Raw genomic sequence first — 27,887 nt, 5'->3', positions numbered from 1 at the left:
GATATCAAATAGCTCTTTCAGAAAAAAAATTAAGTTCTTGCATAGCAATCTCGTATCTTCTACCATTACACACCAGATTCATATAAACCTAAGTTCCATCAAGTGATTAAAATATTAGCAGCAAGTAGTGTAAAATGAGACAATGGAAGCCAAAGGGATTCCCAAGACAGAAATGTTTAATTGTACTAACTCTTCAAAAGGCTATACATTCACAATCTTTAAACAAAATTCAGTACACATGTCTGGAGCAAGTTGAGTATGTACCATTAGAACATAATGCCTTCCTTAGTAATTAATTTTCACAAATAAGGATTAGTTACAAATTTAGAACCTTGTTTGCAGAAACCTTACACAGGGGTTGCTTTCAGTAACATTATCCCAATACTAGGCAAAAAAGAGTGTTTGTAGAACAGGACAGGAATCATTCAGTTCCAGTATTGTATCACAGTCTTCTTATGAGCAATAAAATACTAGTGGGGAGAAAATATATAGTGCCAAGCTGAATGTTCTCAAGCACTGAAAAGCAAATACAAATGGTGAAGTACCTATAGAAATTTAAATAAACTATTTTATCTGCTGAAACCTCACTTTTTGTCTGAAAAGAAAAAGAATATTGTTATAGACTGGAGGAAAGAATTCCTTAAAAACCTTCTCTCTGGATTTGCCTTAGAATAGGCTTCTGTATAAAAGAAGAGCAATTAAGATTTTGGGGGTTCAGCGGTAGAAGTAGCATTGAAATAATAAAGAAATAATCTTAAAATATATATTAATTTATCACATTTAGCTCATATAGCCCTTTATGTATCTCACAAAATGCTACTGTTCTACATACTGCATGTAAAAAAAGTTTATATATATATAATATACACATACAAAGGCAAAGCTGTTCAGCTTGGTATTAAAAAAAACCACAAACCATAAGCAGACAGAATAAAAATTATGCAGTAATGAGGACTGTATGCTCCATGTGTGCGTTAGCCTAGCAGTGCTCCCAATCTTAACAAATCCTTTTAATTGTCCAAGCATAGTGCTTAGGCCCAGCCAGGTCTAAAAGTGATTTCCTCAATTGCCACAAACATCTGATGTTGCTTAACTTCTGGCCATCCATTACATTTAGCACTAAATCAGAAATAAGGCAAAATAACTTTTCTCATTGATGAATATCTGATGACATTCATGAGATCTTCCAAAAGTTAATGGAAAGCATGACAGGATCACATGAAATGGTACCCCTGAGCTGAAGCTTCTTCCTGTCTATACAAAGCTGCCCCAATACTCACTTGCTTCAGAATAATCCAGGCTACTTCAGTAAGTATGACAATTATTCCCAGGCAGCTCCTTTGTCTCAGCAAGTTTTGAATGGAAAACAAGCTTCAGGATGGCCTTGTGCTCACGGTTTTCAGTCTAAAAACATCGCTGAGAACAGTGAACAACAGTTCTGATACTGCTCAGAGACCAGGAGTGAATATTCAGAGTGGATGGGCATTCTTGTTGTGCTCTGTAAATCTCAATACTAGCCCTTGTCTCCCAGCTCCAAGACTGTGTTCACTGTTTCTGTACCCAGCATATATTTTACCAAAACAATTATGGTTTAGCATATGAGAAAAGCAAGAATTGCTTCTTTTATCTGTCTTCTTTTGCATCAACCTTCAAAAAAAAAAAAAACAAACCAACAACCAACCAAGCCAACCCCACCGTCGAAATCAGAATTTTTCCAGTGATAAATATGACCACCTCCCTCATAAAACAAAAGTGCCTGGAAAAAGCTAGGTGAGATTCCTAGAGAATAAAAGAGACAGATGTCTTTAAGAAGCTTCCTGGGAGACTGGCCATAAAGGACTTGATCAGCACCCATTCAAGTTCTGTCCATCTGAAAGAGTAACTTCAGAATTCATCATTTCTCTGGGGAGGCTGTTCCAGGACTACAGTCCATCTGACATGTCAGTCACTGGCAGGCACTGAAATAAACGGAGTCAGCGTGCTGACTCAGCATGACTATTTTGACAACACAAGCATGATCTACCAGGGAATTCCTCAAACATTCCTTGGAGTGCTGTGTAGAGTGCAACACTTTGTAGCTGATAGTTAAGCCTGGAAACACAGCATGACCATTCTGAGCAGTAGATACTTGGGAGTATCTTTCCCCACTCCTTGAACAAAACCAGAGAAGAATGACCACAGGTACAACACTAAAATGAACCTTAGGCTCCAGGGCTCGGAATCCCCAAGTTAACATTTCCCACTTATTTTGAGGAATGAGATTCTAGAAGAACCTAACACCTGGGAACAGCAAGGGAGAAACAGAAAAATACAAAAACACAAAGATTAAAAAGCAGAAGGGGAAGTAGTAATCCCCCCCCCAGCATACTCCCTTTAAAATAGTGTAATTAAAAACTTTAAATTCACTTAGAAATTGGCTTCAAAATAGTCTGACACTTTTAAAGACTTTCAAAAATCAAAATATTCTTCACCAAATTTCATTAAAATATCCCTGCAGCACCCCCTAAATAACTGCTATCACTTGTTTTGCATTAGTATTGCTTAAATGGATATAATCATAAGCATGCAAAGTGTTAAAATGTCAATGTGTACATAAGTTCTAATAGAAAGACCATTAATATTTCAAGGTTACAGGCTTGATTCAGTCTCCATCCAAACCAGTGGGATTCTTTTCCACGGTGTCCAGCGGATTTTGGACTAGGCCTTAGCAAGAAAAGACAAAACATTGTGGTTTATGGTGTAGAAACACACAGAAAGTACACTTGTGGATATACACTAGATATGTAGTGCAACGTTTGAATTGTGCATCTTAAAACAGTTGTAGTTCAGCCAACAGGAACAGACAATCACCAACACAGAGTGCTACATCAAACTAGGCTGTATAACAAAAAAAACCCAGTACCCATTCGGAGACATTAATGTTGTTACTGTTGCCTAGTGAGCAGCTTTGAACCAAGCTTACTGATACATCCACTGGAACCCAGATATAAGTTTGAAAGGCAGAAAGCTGCATTAGTACGATGGCATGATTGATTTTATATGTGCTCTGGATGACTTTGAAGGCAGGATATCATCTCTCTGACAGGCTTCCCTTCGTAGCAGATTTGATACACAGCAGTGAACAGTGGAAACCTGAGGAAAACAGGGTGGGGGGAAAAGCAAACACAGCATAAATTTATTCTTAAATGGTAAAAAGAATATTTTCTTAATATGGTAAAACATATTTTCTTAAATGGTAAAAATAAAATGGAGTGAGGAGAGGGAAGAGAGAGACTGAAAAATCAATTTCTTTTAATACTTGTCAGGCACTAATGACAGGCTGAAAAGCACTGGATAAATACAGAATCCACATGCATCTCTAAATTGAGTCACTATTAGGAGCCTAGCTAGCTATAATGGAGCCTGCAACATTCATTATGTATGGTACAACCATTAAGGGGTCTAAAAAATGAAATAATTAAAAACAGTCACATCTTTCCTTGACATCATCACAGTACTTATCTGTAGTTAAAAAGGACGACTGGAACACCAGCTATACAATATCTCTGAGCAATAATTTGGTAATACAACTGCAGAATAGGACACAAAGTGACCCACGAAAAATTGAAGGCCAAGTTTTTAATGTGTCTAAAATTAAATGTGGATTTTGAAACACTAAATTCTCTTCTTTTCTCTTTTAAATTGACCACGTTTCCAACAACCCTCAAATTATTCAGGCTTCTCTGATAATCTGAAGGCTTGTTACAGCGAAGATGTTTCACGGAAATTTATTTTTGTTTTCTTTCTGTCCTGTACAGGGACAAACAGACAAATCCCATTTTCATACAGAGCCTGGTGAATTTTAGGGATTAATTATCTGCTCACCAGAACAAGTATGGCATTTCGGTGTGCCCTTTCATAGTGATAAATTTTGACCAAACACACTACATTATTTTTGCTGAAATAAAAAATAAAGAGTATTGGAGATGGTGAAGTTGTTAATTTTTGAGTGATTCAGAGTACATCTGGACTAGGATTTTCTCCTCAGGAAAGTGGTTCCAGCAGTTACTATAAAGCTTCTTCTGTAATGCACAAATGCAGCACTGAGCAGAACCCCCAGCCACTACTGAGCAGTTTATATCCTTGCCCATACACTCTGCTAATGGGTGAGACTGGTGTAACTCTGCAGTCACCACATAGCTCTGAACTAAACTCCTGAAAGTGAACTAAAGGTCACAGGAAAAGCCATAAGAAAAATAATAGCGTTAGCAAAAGCTATTTCAGATCACTTCATCTGACTTAATATTTGTTTTTATTTCATCCTTGGAACCAAAAATCAGGATATAGCTACATTGTTGCTCTGTCATATCCAATGCTACACTATTTACATTGCAAAACTCTTCCCAGGAAACAGGTAGTAAAAAACCACCACCACCAACAAATCCCCAACAAAGCAAACCTGCAACATGTCTTACCATCTATTATCCATTTTATATAACATACTGGGCTGGGTCTGAGTTTGCTTTTACCATAAAAACTCAAAAGCAGGCACTAAAATAAAATTTGTGATGCCTACGTGAGATTTTACTAGGGAAAACACATGAACCCTCTGAAGCAAAAGCAAGTTTTACACAGCTTTAGGTGCCATTCTGACAGTTACTTCTCGTGAAGAAGTGCCACAACTGCAAGCCACATCCTTCATCCATAACTCCTGCTGTTTACCACAGAGAACATGACTCTGCTGTGCACAGGTCTGGCACCCTTCACATGGGGAAAGCAGAATCAAGGCTGACTGCAAGGCTCAGGGCCAGCAAACTCAAAATGCATTTTGTGTCTGAGTCCATTAAGAACTATACTTCAGTATATATATACACTACAACTGCTGAAATGAAAAAAAAAAAACAAAAACCAGCAAACTACACTACAAATATCAGTGGGCATCAACCCTGCTACACCAAGGCTCTTCTGCTTTGAGTTTTGTATATTTCTATGTAGCGTGGAGACTTTCACTGTAAGTTAAGAGTATGAAATTTTATTCTTAGTAGTCTCCTACCTCTTCATCTTGAAACCATGTCTGGTTTACTGTCTCTTGTGTTTTCAAGGAGTAGCAAGTTTTCAAAACCACTTTAGAAGTTACTTTCAAAAGTATTGTGGAATGAGACCTTTCATGAAGAACTGAATGTTGATAAACCAAACAGATATTAGCACCTCTTTGCTTATTTTTTATTTGAAACACAGTCTAAAGTCTTCTATAATGCACTCTATTTGTTGTAGGATAGAACAGAGAAGAAGAAAAAAAAAAGAATAAAACAAAAAACCAAACCAACCAACAACAACAACAAAAAAAAAACAACAAAAAAAACCAAGCCAAATAAAACCAAAGTCAAAACACCAACCCCAAACACAGCATCCTGTCTCATGTAGAGCACCATAAACAGCAAGGACTGATGCCAACATTTTAATTAGATTTTTTTTTGTGCAGTTAGCTTAATTACTTTACACTGCAGAAACACACTTTGGTTCCTTATCTACAAAGATAATGATAAAAATAAGTATTTTAATGCAAGTGAACAATTAAAACAAGACTTTAAAAAATTCAGGGGGAAAAAAAGAGCAAGAGGGCTTTGTGTTTTGACTGGCAGTCATTTATTTTCTGGTTTTGCCTCATCTACAAATGGGAATAGTTAGAGATAATACATCCCTTAATCTCCTAAGGAGACAAATGTGTGTATGGCTTTAGAAATCATACACATTCTGACTCTAATAAATACAAATGAAAAGCCAAGACAACCTGCTTAATTTCATGACACAAAAACCTGACAAAGACAAGCAGATGGCAGGATTTATCCTAGATTAAACTGGAAGACACATTAGGAAAGAAAACTGCGGTATCTAAGCTAGAATACATGTGAACAGAAGCAGCCACTCTATTCAGATGATCAGCTATACAAATCTTTAGTAATAAAGATCCTCTCCTTGGAGATAAGCAATGAATTTAGTGCTATGAAATGAGCTGTAGAGTCTCTTCACAAGTCTCTTTAAGAAGCTTAGTTTTGATGTATTTTATTCTTTTCACATGTTAAAACACACTCTTTTGCTTTTCTATGATAACAGAAGGCAATAATACATTCTGTAAACTGAAGGGCATTCATAAATTGAATATCATAGTATTAGTTCTATCTACAGCAATATTATTCCCTTCTACCATTATTATGAGTATTATTATTCACTTTTGTCTGCGATTTTAACTGGGGATTAAACTACTCTTATTACAGATATTTTCTTTTTGGCTATTACGTTCATGGAGATACAAAGACTACAAATGCAAAAAAGAGTTAGGGAGATATAAAAGGGGTAAGTGGAACCTACATTATCCAGTCTTACTTACTTTTCCAGCAATCCCTTCTGCTTGAGGATGCGATACACTTCTGCAGAAGTCTGTGGTCCTTGCAGTTTCTGACCATTCAGCATTTCTTTCTCCAGTTCTTCAATAGACTAAACAACAGAGGGAGGGTGGGGAAAACAAGAAAAGGAGAGCTGCAATAAAGTTTTCACAAGCCTAGCAGTATCATCTGGATGGAAAAAAAAATTATCTTACTGAGCGTTCTTCCTTTGTCAAAAGTGTACTTGAGTGAGCATACATAATATTCTCCCATATTCTCCCAACATCTTACCCCTCTGGCTCTGTTTTTTAATCACCTCTCCTTTTTAACACTTTTACACTCATTCTAGCCTTGCAAGACACTCAGAAATGAGGGGAAGGAGAAGAGTACTCACTCAGTACAGCAATCATATCTCAGGCAACTGTGCTATTACCCCAACAAAGCTGAAGTCCCACTACATCCAAGAATGGATTTCATCAAGTGAATATGGTACCTTTCCAGTTTTAACAAATGCTTCTGCTACACGTCGATTCCTGCCACCATAACACGTTGTGATGAGGTCAGCAATTCCACAGCTCTCCAGGAAAGTGGCAGTAGACACTTTTCCTTTGCAAAAAATTCTGGCAAAGGCAATCATTTCCATTAGGCCAAGGCGAATAACAGCGGCTTTGGTATTGTCGCCGCAACGAAGCCCATCACAGAACCCAGCTCCTACTGCTACTATATTCTGAAGAGAAAAGAAAAAATAAATGGGAAATGAGTCAATTATTGCTTACAGAATCCTAGGAGACAGAAAAGGCAGAGTGCAGTTAAATAATAATGGCAGAGCATTATTATTGCCTTTTTTTTTTCAACTGTGAACATTTTAGTTGTACAAGACTAGGTTGTTGTTTTAGGTTTTTTTGTTTTGTTTGGGGTCTATGGAATAATCTTAAAAAAAAAATGACAATCTTATCTTACCAAGTATTTCCAAGGATAAAAGCACAGTCAAATCTCTGGAAGTTGCCCCAGAGGCTGTGGAGCTATTATAATTGACTATAAGAACAAACACGTTACACTACACCCTAACAAGATTTTATATAGATGGGGCTGTTCCTGCCCTGAAGTTACACTGTCATCCCACTGCTCTTTTATCCATATTTTCTTTATGACTAAAGTAATATTGAATGTAAGAAACACTTCCTGACTTCCATGTTGATATGCTAAGGGACCAAATTCAGCCAAGCTAATAGTATTTAGTCCTACTGGGTAAGCAGAGCTTCTATAACAGCAATAGTCAATTAAGGATTCCCTGCAGGTTCAGGACACAGAGAGACCCTGCCTAAGAAAAAATTTTCTTGGTCCTTGTTTTTTAACTTGGCACCTGGTGACAGCTTTCTACAAAGAATGGGCTGTTTCTTCACAATCAGCTATACAGTCCCTTCTTTGGTTTACAAACATAGAGATGAGTTGAGAAGACACTTGAATGAAGAGCTATTTTCTTGCCTCAGAGACAAGCCATGGTTAGTTTGCCACTACTAAAAAATTAAAAACCCCTCCCGAATAAACAAAACACTCCAGAAAAATGACATTTTGACAGACTGAAAAAGCAAACAAGGAAGCAGTAGATGTACTTTAGTTCTACCTTTCTGCATGCAACAACAGCAACAGTGACCACAGCAGAAACCACAGGAAGAAGAACATTATGGCACCTAATGTAGCACCTGATGCTGGAGGGGAAAAAAACCACAACAAACCCAAACCCCAACCAAACCAGTTTTAACTGTTGCTGAAGAAGTAACAGTCAGAAGTGAAAGCAACTAGCTAATTAACAGTGGTTTTGGTTTTTGGACTACAAGAACCAAGAAGGGGAGGCAGCTGCAGTGCTGTGTGTCCAGTCATGGCTAAGTGACTCTGAATCAAACAAGGTCTGAGCATGAGTCACAGCTTTCTGAGCAGCTTGCTGAGGTCTAAAAGTGACCTTAAAAATTGCAGACAGACATCTCAGCATCAGACCTGAGGCAGAAAAAGATGATCAGACTTTAAAAGCAGGTACTTTAGATCATCACGGCTTAAACCTTGGCTGTGGTGGTTCACTCAAAGTTTGTTTTCATCAAATTCCTCTCCCAGAGCAACCTCCAATATTTGTTCATTTGGTGAAAGAAACAAGAAGTTGACAAATATATTTACTAAGTTTTCAGATGGGATCACCCATCTAAATGGAATTTACACATATGTGAAGCCTGCAAGTGTTTAGAGCACAGCTATAAACAAAAACATTTTTTAACAACCTCTGGGCTCCTTCCATTTACTTCCTGAACACTCCAATACTACAGCTTCCCCTCTTATTCAACTTTGCCTGCTTTGATTTCCCTTTCCCCTTTAAAGCAGCCTACCTGACCATAATTTACAGTGTAATTCTGTCTATGGTATCTTGTTGTCTACTACCATTTACAATGTTTGTCTTTGGAGTGACAGAATTATTATTTTAAGAAAGTCATACCAAGGGTAGTTCCCTCTGAGGATATGGGGTAGGGAAGAAGGGAATTTGTAAGTCTAACTCTGGAACACTAAGCTCCTCCTTATTACAATGCCCCTATTGTATGTTCTTGCACACAGTTTGCAGATAATGAGGAAACAAGACAACTGATTATGCTCTAAAACACACCCACACCTAGAAGAATGTTACATCCTGGTCTACATAACCCTCAGGCCACAATTATAGTTTACCAGGTCACTCATCTGGTTTCATTTAAATCCTTGAAGCAATCTATAACAACTCTCTCATGTCTAGTAGAAACTGAAGTATAAAACATGGAAAGTTATACCTTATTAACAGACAAGTCACTCCTTTTTAAAAACAAAAAAACCCAAGTCAAAACTTGAGACTGAGTCATCTTTCAGCCAAAACCAAAATCAAAACAGGCAGCACAGTACTTGGAAACCCCTTAGGAGAGTCACTCAGCCAAATTTGTTTCAGGAGGATGAATAAATAAAACACAGATTAATTCACAAGAGCCTAATGGCACTAGCACTACAGTGATACTCTCAGAAACAGACTGCAGAAGAATCATGTACCAGCCTGGCAAAACCACCTTTCTGATACAGGTGATCCTGAACACTGCCACTGCCAAAGCCTACACCTGAAGTTGCAAGAGTTCCTACAAATGTAATGAGCACACGTGTGTGAGAGGAGACAGCCCATGTTTTTGGGAGCCCAAATAAAGGCTGCATGTGCCTATACAACATGGGGGGCTGAGAGGCCAATAAGCAAGGACCACTTTAGCTTAAGGAACAACCTGTTGTTCCAAAGGTTCAAAAATACTGTCAAAACAACCACAAAATTACTCCAACACTGTTTGTCTTGGCCTGAGAGACTCAGAGTGATGTCAGAGCTCTCAAAACCACTTCATGCTTAAGCAAACCCATTTCCTCCATCTCAGCATTAACAGCTGAAATACTTCACACTAACAGATGAGTCTTTAGCTGGTCTGGTGTCCAGAAGCTGGAGTTAGTCCCAGCCCTGTTATTATAGAATAACATGAGCAAGGGCTGGATTCAGTTATTTTATCACTGGCACAGTAAAGCTACACTTCAGAAAAGAAAAGCTGATGCCAGGCAGCGCTCACAGTATGTGTCAGGACAAATGAGAAAAAATGTCTTTTACTTGACCATGACCTGCTGCAAACATGCCAGAGGTCACAAATGCAAGGTCAGTAGATGACAAGGAAATCAAGGCTAACAAGTCCGCAGACTTTGCTGCCATGTTTTTCTCCTACACGGTCAGTGCTTAGAAACATCCAGTTTAGTCCTAGTCTGTTTACAGCAAGTTTGTGAAGTGCTCGTGAAAACAGCTTCAGGGGCCATTTCTGAGACAACCATTACCCCTCCATAATTCAATGCATCATTAGAAAATTAATGAATAGAGAAATATTAATTCACCTGAGATGTCCAGTCTTCCCTGAGATAGTCTTATAGCTCAGCACAAGCAACTTTCCCTCCTGCTTACACATTAACTTGCAGAAGCTCCTTGCTTCACATCATGGCTGAGGGGTCAGATGGAGACTCAACAAATCAAATAGGACTGTCAGAGAAGTTAAGCACAAACTGCTTGCTTGCTCCTGGGAAACTTGAATGTAAATAATGGATTTCATTTCCACTTAATCTCAGGAAAGAATAACCACTACAATCAGCTTCTACAGTACCTACTCTGGCTATCTAACAGTGACTGCCATACACACACTTTGCAATACTACCTTTGGAAGCAGTAATGCTGGGTTACATAACCTGGTAAAGAATAAATCTTCAATACAATCCTTACTTCTTTGCTTACGGCTAAGCTGGAGACATAAAATTGAGAGGTGGACCACAAGCAACCTGAAAAGCAGCTACAGCTGCTACTCCTCCTCCTTTCTACAGTAACTGTTACACCCTTCTTGGTCCTTGGCTGCTGTCACTTGAGGGTTTTTAATTCTCCAGATGCCTGAACATGCACATCAGGCAGCTGGAGTGCAGCCATTTTGCCATATCCAGTGATGAGATTCTCACTTCTTCTTCCTCATGCTCACCCCTGGCATTGCTGAACTGGGTAAAGTGATTCCAGTACAATTTACACCCACAAATGCAGCTACTAAAGTTTCTATTGACTCTAAAGGATGGTACTAGGTTCATACACTATCTTAGCCTTGTCTCACATCTGTGCTGTTCAATTATAAGACCACACATTGGCACAGGCACTAAGTACTCTAAGAACATCTCAGAGGTGATATCCTTGGTCTGTGCTACTCTGCAGCATCAGCATCTGGGAGCACATCCATATGGAAGCACAGCTGCATATTCTGCTCCTAAAGCCCTGTCACAACCTTTAAGCACTTCCTAGAAATGCCCCTTTACTGTCTGGCAAAGGTCAGCTGGAGCTTGCTGGTATCCTTGGGCCAGGCTGCAGGTAAAGCCAACTGGACACCTTGAAATGGTACTACCCAAATTTGAAGTTAGTTAATTTCTGACCTCAACCTTTAGAAAAGGTCAAAAAATAAATGTGAAGTGTGCTGGTGTCCTCAAAAGAAAACCAAAAAAAATCTGACAGAGAAGAACACGCCAAGCACTGTTTTTTCCTACAGCAAGTTACTGTAGACAGCTGTTCTTCCTCGGTGTCACTGGGTTTTATAAAGTGACTGCCACTGCTTGCTCAGTCAGTCTCCAAGCTGATGCAAGACTGCAGTTCAACTGTGCTGATTTCAACACTTCAGTACATCACCATCAGCCCACTGTCACAAAAATAAATACAGTAAATGAAGTGGATAATCTCTCTCTATATATGTATGCATATATGCTTATATAAATAGCAATCAAGCACATGTTTCTTCATTATCACCCAGCTGCAAGACTTATTATTACAATCTGAAATCAAGTGTGCCTCAAAAATTTTCAAACCAAAAATTATTATTGTAAGGGAAAGCTGTGCTCAGTGCACCCCCCGTTGCCTTTCTGTATTTTTTCACAACTTTTAGGCAACAACCTACATTGAATATCTCCCCTGCTTAGAAATAGCTTGCAGAAATAAAGAGTTGCAGAAATAAAGACTTTTAATGAGATCAATCATAGAATGGTTGGGGTTTGAAGACTATCTAGTTCCACCCCTTCTGCCATGGGCAAGGGAGATGTACCACCAGACCAGGTTGCTCAGAGCCCCATCCAACCTGGCCTTGAACACTTCCAGGGAGGAGGCACCCACAACTTCCCCAAGCAACCTGTTCCAGTGTCCCACCACTCTCACAGCAAATTTCTTTTTATTGTTTAAACTAAGTCTACCCTCTTCCAGCTCAAAACCATACCTTGTCCTGTCACTACATGCCCTTGTAAAAAGTCTTTCCCCAGTCCCTCCCTCCCTGTATGGCCCCCTCAGTTATCAGAAGGATGCTGTAAGATCTCCCTGGAGTCTTCTCCAGGATCAACAACCCCAACTCTCTCAGCCTGCCTTCATAAGAGAGGTGTTCCAGCCCTCTCATCATCTTTGTGGTCCTCCTCCAGATTCACTCCAAGAACTCCACGTTCTTCCTGTGTTGGAGGCTCCAGAACTTGACACAGTACTCCAGGTGGAGTCCCGTGAGTACACATCCCAGAGTAGATCTAGTCTATTGTGTCAGATACACCAGGAAAGTCTCCTTTTCCCAAGCTGGTATTTATAGAAAAATGCAGAAGCTAGGAGAATATATTATTTCTCATAGAGTACTATTTCTCACCCTTTAAATGCCAGCACAGGAGTTGCTTTTATTATATCCACATGCAAAAAGACAGTACAGACTTGCATGTGTGCCTTCTTACTCTTGCTCTATAAGCTGTAGTCTGCAGTGACACTCTTGACTTTTTGAATTGCCACTGCTACAGAAAGAGTAGACCCTCTTCTTTTATACCTGTCTCTTCACACAACATGACACTGCCATCTTCTGAAATAGGAATTTCCTCCTTTCCTCAAGTTAAATAATGCTGTTTTTTGTTACTTTCTTGATGAAGTAACTTTTCAAGTTTATTAAAGTAACTATCATCTGGTAGAGGCTACTCTTAGATTTTTCCTTGAAAACAATCACATGAAAAGATGCTTATTTTTCATATTTTTCATTATAAGGATTATCAGATTAAGCATAAGAAAGCAGAGTGCTTGTTGTTAACCTTAATAATTCTCTTAATAGTAAGAGCATACAACTTTGAAGAAAAAAGCTCGGGTTTACATTTCACTATTCACATCTGAGCTTTGCATTTTTCTTTGCACAGGCAATAAAAATATTCCCCTCTGATTAATTTTGGCTTCTTCATTTTTGTTCAGATGCATAGTTGTTCCAAATGCATTAATAAAATTTTGAGTTAAAAAACATCTCAGAAAATTATTTACATGCTGTCAGCCCAAGATTTAGGAATAAACTAGAAAGGGTTTTAAATTAAAAATTGCCTTTAAAATACAATTTCAGTATAATTTTCTTTGAGATTAAGGAAGAGTTGCATGTTTAAAAAACACTGCCTATATTAGCATGACTGATCTACAACTCCTTAAATCACTTCAAGCCCTTTAATCAGGCAAGAACCTCTTAGTATTTTATACAAGTTAATCTATCCTTAATTCACTTTTTGTTTAGAGCTCATACCATGCATTTCTTTGAAAGTCTCAACCCAGTTAAGAAAATATACTGCAATCAAAACCAAATTATCAGAGCAGATATGAGTGTATACAGCTTTTAAGAAATGCAGCTAGGGAGTTGAGTCTGCAGGGTGCATGATGAATAATGAAGCAGGAGGAAGGAACAGAACAAGACTACAAAGAAAATACTCAACTTTCATCTCCTTTCCTTTCCAGGTCAAGAACGATTTATTTAAATTCTTTTGCCAAAGAGATACCAGTATATCTTGCCTGACTTGGACCTTTACAGTAAAGTCTGAGTGTCTGATGACCAGCTGCTCAGTTTGACAGGCACACTCATCTCTAGCATTCTTTTCACAAGCTTTGTCTGGAATAAAAATGGACATAACTCCTCCATCAAGGAAGAATTTAAGCTAGCCAGAAAACATCAGACTGAGCAGATTTCAAGGAAAAACAAGTCTCTAAAGCTATTTGACTAATCCCATGGGTCTAGAAGCAGGGATTTCTTTGCTGTGTTTGTAAGCAGTGGCTGCAGAGCCAAATTATGAGCTCCATAATCCTGATAAATTGTCCCATTAGCCCAGTGCACAGAGCCATGGCCTCACCCTCCTCAGGACTTTCAGTAGTTCTCAAGACAAAATTATCAAGAAAACCAGCCTGCAAAAATTATGTTATGATAGCTGCCAATCTACTTCCCACTAAGCAGGAGTCAGAACTCTTTAGCTTAAAGACATCATTCATTGGCATGGTAGCTTTACAAGTGAATGGCATAGTTTACATATAACTTCAACAGAGAAAACAAAGTTATACAAGATAATTATCCAAAATACAAAAAAATAAAAAAGTAAGTCAAATTATCCACTAAACCACTACACCCTTCAGAAATGCTTCAATGATGGGTTTTAGATAATGTAAACTACAGTACTATTGCCCAAGGTACCAAGCAACTAATGCCTTCCTTTCTCAAATGGCCTGTAAATTAATCTGAAAAAACCCCAAAACAGCAAAAAGAATATGCTTAAGCTAGCCTTTGCCTCCTGCCAGCATCAAAAAAAAATTCACATGAGTAACTGTCAAAAATAACTTTTTGTCTATTCAGGTCATTTCTGTATGTGGTTATCCACATGAATCTTACACAGTGGTGTAAGAGTGTTCCTGCTGTGTAAGTCAATGAGGAGGGAAATAGTTTTGTCAACAGATGCAATGAATTAATGCCAACTTCTTTCTCACTTTATTTTTGTGAACACACTGTGGCAGAAAGACAAATAAAATGTTTTTTAGAAATATGCTGACCAGTTAGATGAAATCAACACTTGTTCCATGACTGTGCATAAGCTAAGTAAGAGGTACAGAAGAAGAATCTGCGAGATGCTGAGACCAGGGTCTAAGAGCCAGCTTTTAAAACATGTTATGTGGCAGTTTTATATACTACATAAAGCACAATAAACATAATTCTCTAAATGAAAACACCCTCTTTTTTCTTCAAGGATCACCACTCCATCTGTGTCAGCTGCAGCCTGCTAATCTTACCTTCAGAGCACCACAAAGCTCAACTGTATCTGCATCATCTACCACAGTTATTCGGAAGTTTGGAGTCTGCAGGAGCTCTTTGAAGAGAAGACCATTTTCCAAGATTTTGCTGCCTGTTGAGAGAGAGAAAAAGGACAGCTGAAGGCTGAAAAATGAATAATTTATTCAGGTGTTATTTAGCCTAAACTGCACAAGCCGTAATACTTAAAAGCAGAGATAAAGTTCTTCTGTCTTCATGCTAAAGAGAGTCCTGTTTTAAGTGACTAAGGACATGTCTACATCACACTTAGAAGTTCTGCACTGAGTTACCCTGGACTGCTTCATAATTAATTGTCTGCTCAGCAACAGAGGCTAAATAACAATTCCATTAATTTTCTGTACTTTCTCTTTTGATCACTGTCTTTTAAAAAACTAACCAACACGTAATAAAAAAAAATAAAAAGGTGAATAAAAAATATAAGGAGTGCATTTCTACCAATTATTTTTAAGGCTTGCATTTCAGAAACATACCTACTGACAAAGGAATGTCAGGGATGATTTATTAATTGAGCATATGGACACCGAGAAATGCTTCTAAGCACTAAGAGATAACTTAACCATTGAAAGCTATGTTACATGCAAAAGCTGTTTATGAGATTTTACAAAGCTAGAAAGGCACAAAACTTTAAAAACTATCACTGAAAAAATAACATGAACTCTGTGCTATTAGATATGACTATCTGTAGGCACACACATGTACACATATGGCTATGTAGACACTGAAATCCAAGACTCGGGACATCTTTGTGCTGCAAAGGTGTGCAGACATCAACACAGAACTAAAGCCATGCCTAACTTTTGGGGGAACTAATTATTTTGAGAAACTACAGATACTTAAAAAAACTCCAACCCAAACATACAGAAACACCTGTGACCATAACACCTGCACTGGAGTACAGAATATATAATCATTTATATATACATATACATAAAGCTATGCAGACCCATGGCAAGCAATAAAATAAAGCAGTTTGTTACACAGAGGGTGATAAAAAGCATGCTTAATATTTCACCTGTTAAGGTTAGAACCCTAGTGAGACAAGGTAAAATTGCACTCCTTCCTGGTATTGCCTTACTACTTTGGAAAGGGTAAACATTCTAGGAAATTTAACATTAAAATAATTAGAACCCAACAGTTTCTGATAACAGTCATTTTATGTTGAAAAACGTAAAATGTAAGACATTTAGTGTGGAACTGCGAGGACAGGAGCATGTTTTAAACATTCTTATTAGTTGGAACAGTACCTATTGTGGTTTCACAGAATTTCTCTGCTGCAACCTCATTGGCAATGTTAGCTCCCATCAGCACACTGATGTCTATTCCCATCTTCTCCCGAATAATATCAGAGATCAGTTTGAGTCCCTCTGGGCCTTCATCTATTCCCTGCAGCCAACATTAAATGAAATTACTAAAAAGTCATTAATCAGACACAGCAAAGAAGAAAGCACATCACAATTACCTTTGTTCATGGGTGAGAACTGCAACAAGGTATATTCAGATAAAGAGTAAAGGACAGACTTGCTACCAGTAGATATTCTGCCATTTTTGTAACCTGTCAAAGCTGTCTTCTTTTCATAGGAGGTACCTTAAAAATTATGACTAAACTCTAGATGATGGTAACAGTTTTTTCCCCCATGCTCAAACCCCTGATTCTATGAAGTGCTGAATATTCATCTTTGTTACTTCAGAATCTCAGCTGCTTACCATCAGTGCATCACCAATCTATCAGTTGTAATTCCGGCCTGCACTTGGATTTGAAATTGCACTAAACCTCACCAAATGGCATCCCAAAAACTTGTTTTGTGTTTGAACTGCAATATCAGAGACAGATTCCCTTGTGTTTAATATCAACAGTTTACCAGCTGAAACACAGCTCAATTGTTTTGAATACTACTACAAATGGGACGGCCATTCACAGCTGAGTAGAAGCTGAACACCTTAGAATAATTTAATTTATAAAGATATTTTTTAATTTGTAATTATTACGCACTCTTTACAAAGCATGAAAAAGGGGCAGAAACAGAACCTCAGAAAAGATCACCCCAGAGATTAATGCTGCAATGGAGAAGAAAGTCTGATTCTTGCCCACGTGAACAACTCCAAGTGAGATCACTTTCTTCTCACAAAACCTTGCTAGCTGCAGACTCCTTTTGAGTTTTTACAACAGGGGTATGGCAGACAAGCTACTGAAATGGTCTTTCTTTACCACAGTACACTACCTTTTTTACAGTACTGTTTTTTAATCTTGAAGATTTGGTACTTTTGGGGATTGGTAATGGTGAATTATGACTTAAAGGCAAGAAGGCACTGTGATCCTCTACTACTTTCAGGTACAAGTACACACACATACTTTTATATGTTACCAGTAATCACACTTTAGGCAGGCAATAACTTATATTTCCACAGAACAGAGGTGCTATTCCTTAAATAACATGATCCAACCAAGAGACATGTAGAAAGTCTATATAAAACCAGCCAATTTGACTACGGACAACAGTGCTTGCATTTCTCCATTATATTTCAATGTTTAACATTAAAGAAACAGCTCTGCATTCTCATCTTTAATGAGTCATAAAGAAAGAATCTGAAAGCAAGCACACATACATATATTATTTCTTTGCTTTACAGTATCAGAAACATCCCCACAAAATAAATGTAAGGCCCCTCCTCCTAAGCAGGCAATTAACAGACAGAAAAGCACTCACATATTGGAACCAACTCCAGAAATGTGAATATGTACACAGCAATTACTCCTACAAGTGAAAGGAGATCAGACAGGCTTACGTGCCAAATTCAGCCTGCTATGAAACAGATGCAACTTCTGACAAAGTCAGGAAGAGCTGCACCTGTTCCTTGCAGAGTTATATCCGATACTGAATGACAAGATGACAGGAAAAACCAAACACTTCCTCCCCTAAAAAACAAGCCTCCAGCACGGGAATTTCCACTGGGCAGCAATGATCCCCAGGCAGTGCAAGTCCAATTCCATGGGCTTAAAACTTTTGTCCTAACATGCCTGCCAGAGGAGCCTGTAGGTAGATGAAAATGAGATTGATGTTGACTGAAGAGTATGCTAGGTGATCTCCCCTTACCCTGCTTCCTGTGCACATGGCTGTACCAAGCTTTAAGTTCCACAGGGTTCCTCCCCACACAATGATTAGTTAGGTTTTCATAGACACCGGTGTTTAGAACCAATGCTGCAGCAACACAGCTGCAAATGTTGCAGTGGGAGCACAGATTAACCAGTAGACAAATGGCTTTATGTCCCTAAGTCTCAGTTTTATTATGACACATTAGGCTCTAGCTAAACATTAGACTGTCAAAAAACCAAAAAATAAAAAAAACACAAAAAAGAACCCTTAAAGATGACACACTGCTAACTTGCCAAGCAATTTAGGAAGCACAGAAATGAGACATCCCACTAATGATATTTTTTCAGAGCAGAACTGCACTTCTAACTGCCAAAGTTAACATAAGCCACATAATAGCATCAGGGCTGAGCATAATTAGACCACTAAAAATATGACTGATGAAAACACCATGTATAAAGAAGCTACAAAAGTAGATGAAAGAAAGCTTTCTTGTCCCTACTGCTTAATTGCTGTGTTTTATTATCTGCCCTTTCTTTTTAAATTGTACTTTTACTGATGCACAGCTACTCCTGTTCACAGAAGGTAAGATGTACTTTGCATTCTCATGCAAAAATACTAGAAATGGGCCACACAACCATTTCTTTCCAAAGATTGCCTACTGATACAGTCCTGCTACATACACAACAGTGGGAAGCTGAGAGGTAACTGTTTTACTGATAGTAGTAACACAGCCTTTTTGTTTGGTTTGTTGTTTTTTGTTTGTTTGTTATAAGATAATTATTTAAGTACTGCCCCTCCCACTTTTTTGTAAACTTAACCATTAATCAACACTCCATTAAAGCACTGGTAATCAATACCCAGAGCAGTAATCTCAAGGGAATATAGATCCAGACTCTGACTTCAGATATGCTGACATAAATGTGCATTTACTCCACTGATTTCATTAAGAGTTATTCCTATCACTAAGGACATGAGAGCATAAATCAAATATAGCAAATTAAAGCAAAATGATGTTTACCTTGAGCTTACAGAAGAAGGAAGCATAAACTGACAACTTCAAAGCAATAAACTTTAAGGGCATCTAGAACAGCTGTGTGGTTTTATGCTATGCATTCAGCTCTTTTATCACCACTTTATTTTATCCTTCTACAATATGAAGTTTTTCAACAAAATGTAGCAAGGACAAGCATTATTTTTTCATACATCTCACGATATATCATGTCAATACTGATAAAATGATACAGATTTAATGGGCTTAGTTAGCCAAACTAAAGAGACAAGCTTGCAGTAAGAAGTGATGGTGTTTTTTTGTTCTTTTTAAGCACAGATCCAAAAATGCACCATTTTCCAAGAATTACAGTGAACAAGGGAATGTGTGCTGAGAAAATGACCTACTCTCAGCTCAGTGCAAAGAAAAACCAAACCAGAATCTCCCAACTCTTGTGGGAATAGATCATTTTTGTATCTAACCACACAGTGTAGGGGGGAAGGAAAAAAAAAACCAAATCAAAAAAGGAGCTCATCCACATTTAAAAATTCTCCTGTCACCAAAACCACGAACACTCTAGTGAAATACTTCCTGCACCCCTGCCTCTATTTCCTATGCCCAAATTCTCTTTTTGAGCCATGCTAAACAAACTCTCTTGTTGCAACCTCATGTTTGACATGAAAAAGAGCACTATCCTCTCAGTCACATGAAATTCTCTCAGTAGTTCTTAAAATGATAGACAGTGTGTGGTGTGTGTGTTAACAATCAAAGCATTATGCTTGCGCTCTGTTCTTCATCTAATGATGTGTTTGGAAACAACAAATAGAAGACTGAAAAGCTTGGTGGTGCAAAACATATTCACTCCCTCTTCCTTTTTAGAAGTCTTGTGAACAGCCTCATTTTCCTTTTCCTGCAAGCACTAGCCTAAAGGGGAGTGCTATCTCCACTAATGACTGAGAAAAATTCCAGTCTTACATCTAGAAAAGTTGAACAGAACAAATAAGTGAACAATACAAAAAGATTTTTCATATTAAAATATCAATCCATCTTGTTTCAGAAGATTCCATGACACATTCTCAGTTAATAATGCATGGTATTAATTATACCTTTATGAGAGTTATACCAAGAGCTTTCTTGGGTACTCGTCCTGTGATTTCATCGCAGACTTTATGGATGAACTGGTGAGGAATGACAAAAACTAGCAAATCAGCATCTTGTACAGCTTCATTGAGGTTTGGGACAGCAACCTGCGTAGTTTATGGGAGAGAAAGGCCAAATCACTTCTTAGAATTGACACTACACCCAAGTGTTATCTGATAAATAAAAGCACATTTTGGTCTTTCACTGAATGTTACATCTTCTGTCCTTCATCACTGAAAATAAGCAGTAAGATAAACTTCCCAGTAAAGCAAAAGAACTTAAGATTTCAAACAAGCTAGACTATGCTTTGAAAGGGGCATCTTCACAGCCACCAGCATGGTTAGTGTAACAAAAGCTGAAAATATTCCACAGCACTCAGACAAGTACTTTGAGTAAGAAAATAGGTAATAAGAAGTTGCCTTCTATTTGACCAAATAATCTCATTCTTTGATAGAATTACTACATGCAGAAAAGTAGTTTCTTAATTCCTTATATGGTCAGATTTCTTCTTCAGGCCTCTTATACCTACTAGTTCATATTCTCTTCTCAGTGCAGATTGATTTTGCTTACCCTTTAAAAAGGTGACTTACTTTGAAGTCATTTGCCAGACTCCACTTTTCCTAAGACTTGATGACTATCTTAAAGTAACACTCTCAGTTTAAAATGTAGCAATAAGTTCAACCCACTGATAAAAAGAACAACCTTGAAAGAGCAGGCAGGGGACAGCAGAAACACCCCATTTGAGAAAAAGGATTTCAGCATTACTGTTAAATAGAAAATTGCAATGCATGTCAATTCTTGTTTTCCCTGTCTAAAATCTCCACTGATTGTCATCAGCTGCTGCAGTCTCTTCCTATAATGTATCTGGGGCAAGAATCACCACCTGCCCACCCACCATCGTACTCTTAGAACAGGGAAGAGAAGCAAAGCCCCACTGCTCTGCCCTGGCAATGCTACACCCAATATGCTGATCTGACTTCAAGTAGTTGAAACACAAGTGAGAACCAGATAAACTGCTAACAGCTTGCAGTTTGCTTCAGAAATACTCCAGCTCTCCTCCCATAATAAGAGTTTCAGAGTAACTCAAACCTCTTAAATTCTCACTGATCAGGCAGCTCCATTCTAAAGCTGGGACCAGTTTGTCTTTTTTTTTAATGGGTATGGTCACAGCTGTTAAACTCGCCCCCATATTCACATTTACTTCCCTATAACAGAAGCTGAAGTAACATAAACACAACAGTAAGACCAGAAGGGAAAAAAAAAACAAACCCAAAATGTGCATGTATTGGATGTATCTTTCTGAACAACTGCATAATTTTACTTGTTCAAATCTGATTTCATCAGTAAAATAGCATACAGTATGAAATTTTACAAACCCTAATGGTGTTAAAAAGATTAATTTCTACCTCCACTCACAGCACGAGTAATATTCCCTCTGCTCCATAACTAGAATTTAGGTTCTGAGCCTTACCACATTGTCTGGCAGCTTGTATCCAGGGAGGTACTTTACATTTTCATGTTCATTATTTATGATATCCGTCAGTTTTCTTCCATTAACATTCTCCTCAAAGACCCACATCTTCACTGTAGAAGCAAACTTCTGCAACTTTTTTACATTACTGCCTACTATTTTGGCAACTGCAGAACCCCTGCAGGAAAGAAAAGAAACCAAAATATTCTAAAAAAAGATGTGTTATGATTTTGCTCTAGAGGAAAGAAAAACATTGTCTTTAAATAAACAGAAATTCACAGGCTATTGGGCCAGTTACTGTGTAGCATTTTAATCCAGTAAAAGAAATGGAATAGTACACAAGTCATTCACACACTCAAACACCTGGAGTAGGTGGGTCTGATGCATTTACTGGAAAATGTCCCAACTTATTTTGTCCAATTATTAGCTATCCAGTGAGAGTCTGGGCTACCACGTTTCCAAAAATCAAATGGATTGTATCTTCAAAGTAGTGGTAAATGTGACATACTCAATTCTGAAAAATGGAGCATTTTCACCTTTAAGAAACAGGAAGCTTCCTTCACTAAGATGAATGACCCATCAATTGCTCTACCATCCCGACATGCATTTAAAGCCAAGAAGCTTTTATACCTGGCATATATTGTGAAGCTTATGGTTATGCTGTAAACTTCTCAGAGTTTAACCATTGCAACAGCATCATCTGAATTTGCAAGCAATTCCATTACTGCTAACCTCATTTTTTCCCCTCAGGAACAGTACAGAGTGAAGCATGTAGGATGGTGATTGACATTACTCAAATCTCTAAGCAACAATGAAATTAACCATAATTACTGAAACTACATAGAAGATGAGGCAGAAATGCAACCTTCCCTTCCATTCCTAGCCTGAATGCTACATGGAAGATCTTAGGCTTGTACTCTGCCTGGTCCATGTGCAGTTTTGGGTGCTGCAGTGTAGGAAAGACACTGAGGTGCTGTAGAGGGTGAAAAGAAGGTCAGACAGGCTGATTAGGGGTCTGAAGAGCAGGTCTTAAGAGAAGGGGCTGAAGATGCTGGGCCTGTTCAGCCTGGAAAAGAGGAGGCTGAGGGGAGACCTTACTGCTCTCTACAACTACCTGGAGGGAGGTGGTAGTGAGGTGGGTGTTGGCCTCTTCTCCCCAGTGACCAGCAATAGGACAAGAGCAAGTGGGTTCAAGTTGTACCAAGGGAGGTTCAGGTTGGATATTGGAAAAAATTTATTCACTGAAAGAGTGGTGAAGCACTGGAACAGGCTGCCCAGATAGGTGGTGGAGTTGCAGTCCCTAGGGGTATTAAAAAAAAAAGGTAGACATGGTGCTTCAGGAGATTATTTAGTGGTTACGGTGGTACAGGACTGATGGTTGGACTTGATGATCTTGAAGGTCCTTTCCAACCATGATGGTTTTATGATTATAAGAAAAAGATGCAGTTTCATGAAGCCTGTTAACCTGACCTTCTTTCCAGGGACAAAATAGGTGGCTTCATAATTACTGATAATGTACTAAGCAGGCAAAATAAATTTAGAAATAAGTGAAAAAAATAAACAGTCACCAGTCTGAGGCTTATGTGTGTGCAAACTTTATGCACACCTTATTAGGAGGTAAGAACACTTTACACTCCTCTAAATTTCTTATAAACATTGCTTGTAATACTCATAGCTAGCAACTGAATCTAATGGATTCATTCTGCTCCAAGAGCTTTTAATATGGCACAACTTGTGCTATCATAGGCCTAAGGTCACTTTCTAAGTAACAGCAGAAAAAAAGTATAGTATCCTAAGTAGAGTTTTTTTCAGATAAACTATAAAACTCTATGGCTTAAAAGACTGGAATTTATTTCTCTAATAAGCACTTTACACACTACAAATTCCTGGGTTTGGGAGGTGATGCAGAAGTCACAGCTGTCTGCCATCTCTTATCAAGGCCATATTCTAAACCTGCATACAGAGGGGTTTCTGCTCCAAGTTGCAGACAACTCACCAGCTCAGACCACAAATTTCAGATCCACACAAACAGTATCAGTCACAGACAACACAACAGAGGTACATGTTCCCCAGAAAGTGCTTTGAGTTCTCTGAACAAAAGCACATTTACTACTGCAGATTTATATACAAAGTCTGAATTCTGGTAAATGAGTGTCTCCAGTTTTTAACTTCACTACACATTCTGTGTACTCAGTATTGAAAGAGAAAGATAAATGACTGATTCAGCAACTGTGCAAGAGGGATTTTCAAAAAGTTTGCTAACACAAAGTTTGGCAGTCTGTACTAATTGAGCAAGACATGAATTCCATTATATTTAAAAAATAAGTGCTCCAGCAGCTCTCCTTTTTTTTTTTTTTTCAGCCTTTGAATGTAGTATTAAAAAAAAAAAAAAAAAAAAAAGGAATATTTGTCTAGTGTTGGCTCCTGAATTAAAAAACATTCTCCTGATTGGCTTCTCTGGTTCATCATTTCCTGTTAGGTTGCCTCAGGTGTTGAAGGACTGACTTTAAAAAGGTCAAACATCTGACACTGAGATTAAGATTGCCCTGTGCAAAGTGAAATACCAGCTTCCCACATCTCTTAATTCAGCAAGCAAGCCTATATTCTCTATATTCTCTTCTGTGTCCCAATAATCCTCAGTGTGTACTCTGAAATAATTTACTGGGATGCCTGGCTCATTTTGTGTATTTCTGACATATCACAAAGCAAAGGAATGGGAATTCTTGCCAGCTCATTCCTAGCAAAAACAGTTCTAGTGTGAGCTAGGTTGCAAGATTTGGTACATGCAGGAGCTCAGTTACACAAGAAAAATGATAGTGAAAGATTCCTTCATAAATCTTAACCCTGACATGCTCTGAGGGATGGTTAATATTATTCAAGCAATACAACCTCATTGCATGCTGAACAGCACTTCTCTTCCTGGCAATAAGTATTAAAGATACGCCCAAATACAATCACATACACCTATTTAACACTTCTGAATAACTCCATCTCCTCCCCATTGAGGAAGACCACCCATTTAGTCCCCAGCATTCCACTATTACAGGGTACCACAGCTGGTTTGTTTTCCCCTCATCACTTCAAAAATAAAGCACAAAACCCAGAAACTCCTGCATTTGCCCTGATACCAGATTCAGTGGACATTACTATATCCAAATGCAAACAGCACGATTAACTCCAGCTCTACTACTTGTCCCTAGAAAATCACCTCAGTTAAGCTATAGGTTCTACCTCCCATCTTTCTACAGTGAGTTACTAGATATACAAACCCCTCTGTCCCAGTAACTTCCCGTCTCTTCCCAAACTCCAGAGTCTCTGTTCAAGTTGGGCAATTAATCTGCAAAAGGGCAGACTTATTAATGACTGGTTCTAGCAAAATAGACAGGGATAAATTCTGGCTGTGTACATGCCTGAGGCAGTGTTTGAAATGTTTTAACCAAATACAAGCACTGCCAAACCCTCAGGCTCCAAGGCATATCTCCAAGGCTAGGTGTACTCTTTTCAGATACAAGAAAAGCTTATTTTATCCCCCATTTTAACTATCCCAATGCAATTGCTTATCCACCAGCTGAGAAAATCCAAGTGGGCAAGGCCAGCAAAAAGCACAGCTCCTGCTCTTTGGTGCCTCATGAGACACCTGCCCTGTCCCATGATCTTCCATCCTGTGTTCCTTTTTAACACTTCATTGTTAAAATGACCTTCCACCCAAGCAAACCGACCAAACAAGTCTGACTGGAAGTAGTTTATCATCAAAGGTGACTCGTTCAACCCTTCTAAAGTGCCACTGTTCAGCCTTTTCTTCTTCATCCCAGCTATATGTTAAAAGGCTGTGAGAAGGCAAAGAATCATCTCACAGAGAACACCAAACTCCACAGTCTCTGAACTGCTAAAGATGCCAAACCCTACTTAGTTCAACTACTCACATGCTTACAGTTAAAAACTTACAGTTTAGGCAACAGTCACACACTCCTGTATTCCAGGCTCCAAAAATATATAACTCCAAAATATCAGTGATAAGATGGATATAAATGCTGATTTCTTTCCATTTACCTGCTTTTGAGTATTAAATGCTTATGTTTGAGGACCACAGGCCCACAGTTCAGAAAGGCACTTATGTGCTCACAGGCAGACATTTCAAATAAAGTCCTGTTTAGCAGACAGGGTTTGGTGTTGGTCATCCCTTGGACTTTGAGAAAGACACCACCTACCTCTAGAAGAATAATTGTTTTCAGAAACATCTGGGCAAGGGTGAAGGAGGGAGGATGTTGTGGAAGATGGGAGAGCTGTTAAACATCAAATCATGTGCAATTTAGAATTTTTTACTACCTTCCTTTATGCTTTTCTGCCACATTGCTAACACATGTTAAATAAGCTATCAGTTATTAATAACCTATCAGTTATTTGAATACAATTATCCATAAAAGAAAGAAAAACACTGATGCCTGGCATTACCTCTTCCTCTCAGCATCACAGAAACAGGCATTTTGCTACCCAAATATCTATTCTATTAGGCAGTTTTTCTTGTTATTAAACTGATCCAGAGAGGTGTAAACAAAATTTATTATGCACGAGGCAGATGCTAGTAGGCAATACCTACAAATCCTTCTCCTTCTGCAAGTGTGTTTCACAATGAAACAAATACAAATGCCGTCAAACGTCCTGTAAAACTTTTTTGTTGGTTTTCAAGCATGGAAGTGTTGCATCATTTCCTTCAGATATATATTGCAGTGCAGAGTATCTCCCCATTCATCTTACAAGCTAGTGCAAGGAAAGCAGGAGAAGCTGCACTGAAACGTCAGCCAATTCCTTCAACAAGCTATCACAAAGAAAAACACAACTTGGCAGTTGCTGATATATTTTAACTAGGACAAAAACAGCACCAAAAGCCAATTGAACACAGGGGCAATGATGATCAACAAGCTTAAGATCACCTTAATGTAAAGCTTTTAGTTTTGTTTAACAAATTGCAGCACTTTGCTCTACACCAAACTCCTCTGAATCTAGATTTCCTCTTAAAAAACTGAATGCTATCAGAAATAATATATGCTTAGCATTAGCAATTAAAGTGACAAACTGTGAAGATACATTTATTTAACGCATTGTACTTAACTTAGTCATTGTAAACAGGGATCCAGGGTAAAAAGAGTGATCAGGAATGGCAGAGATACTGCAGAAGCCTGTCCACATGATGCTCCTCTCAGAGGAATGATTTGTAAAGCTGTTGCTTTCAGTGGGCACAACAGTAAGAGTTTATTTAAGTCTAATTATAAGCTAGTGATAGATGCAGCAATAAAACCTTGGTTCAAGCCTTCAGTCTGCTTCAGCATAGCCCATCTGAAAAAAGGTGTTTCAAGTAATCTAGTGTCTCGTAAATCTTTGTTGATCTCCCTTGGAAAAGAGTTAAGAAAGGAAACCCGGAACAACACTTTTGGAGAGGAGCTGACCTGTTACAGAAGCCCTGCTGCTGGCCCTAGGTTAGCAATGATCTGCTGGGGAAAAAAACCCCCAAAATAATAATAAAAAAATATGCTCGGCGTGTTTAACATTTACGCCACCTGACATCAGGGACACCACACAACAAATACCAGGTTAAAAATATCTTAAAGTAACTTCTTCACGGAACAGATGTGTGTCCGCAGGCACGCCGGAACAATTCCGCCGCTCCTCCCTACGGCAGCTCCTCTGCCTGCCAGGGAGACCGAGGGCTGGAGAAGCCCACCCGTACGGCACCAGCGAGCCCAAAAGCTCTCCACAGACCGAGCCCCGATGGCAGCCGCAGGTTTCACCACCAGCACCGGGGCCGTCGCCTTCGGGCGGGCGCGGCTTCCTTCACCGCCACCTCCGAGGGGAACGCGAAACCCTCCGGCTGCGGGCCGGCCGGGGGAACGGCGGGGGTGCGCGGGAAGCGACAGCAAGGCCCGGGAGCCGGCAGAACCGCAGGGGAAGGTCAGGCCGAAGTGTGTCAGCTCTCTCCGGGGCTGCCATCGCCCTCCCTACTCACCAGTTGCCCGAGCCCACGATGCAGACCTTGAGGGGCGCCGCGGAGAGCGCCATGGCAGCCGCCCCCGCCAATGGCCGCGGCGATGGGGCTCCCTGAGGCGGCCGCCTCACGATCCCCTCCCCGCCTCCGCCGTCAGGGGATCGGATCGCCCT

At 39.0% G+C, this 27,887-nt stretch overlaps 1 protein-coding gene across 1 annotated transcript; it reads right to left on the bottom strand.

The window, feature by feature from the left end:
* Nucleotides 1-158: 158 nt before the first annotated feature.
* On the bottom strand, nucleotides 159-27,887 carry GPD1L (glycerol-3-phosphate dehydrogenase 1 like). The gene is made up of 8 exons (XM_030445240.1): nucleotides 27,736-27,887; nucleotides 21,735-21,912; nucleotides 20,230-20,370; nucleotides 16,288-16,426; nucleotides 15,004-15,116; nucleotides 6,856-7,089; nucleotides 6,368-6,474; nucleotides 159-3,132 (listed from the first exon to the last, which is right to left on the bottom strand). The coding sequence occupies exons 1-8, from the start codon at nucleotides 27,786-27,788 to the stop codon at nucleotides 3,036-3,038; spliced, it is 1,062 nt and encodes a 353-aa protein (XP_030301100.1). The 5' UTR covers nucleotides 27,789-27,887; the 3' UTR covers nucleotides 159-3,035.

The sequence above is a fragment of the Calypte anna genome, chromosome 2 (assembly GCF_003957555.1).
Source record: "Calypte anna isolate BGI_N300 chromosome 2, bCalAnn1_v1.p, whole genome shotgun sequence".
Taxonomy (NCBI): Eukaryota; Metazoa; Chordata; class Aves; order Apodiformes; family Trochilidae; genus Calypte; species Calypte anna.
Note: the sequence above shows the minus strand (reverse complement) of the source record. Positions and strands in the feature narration are given on the sequence as shown.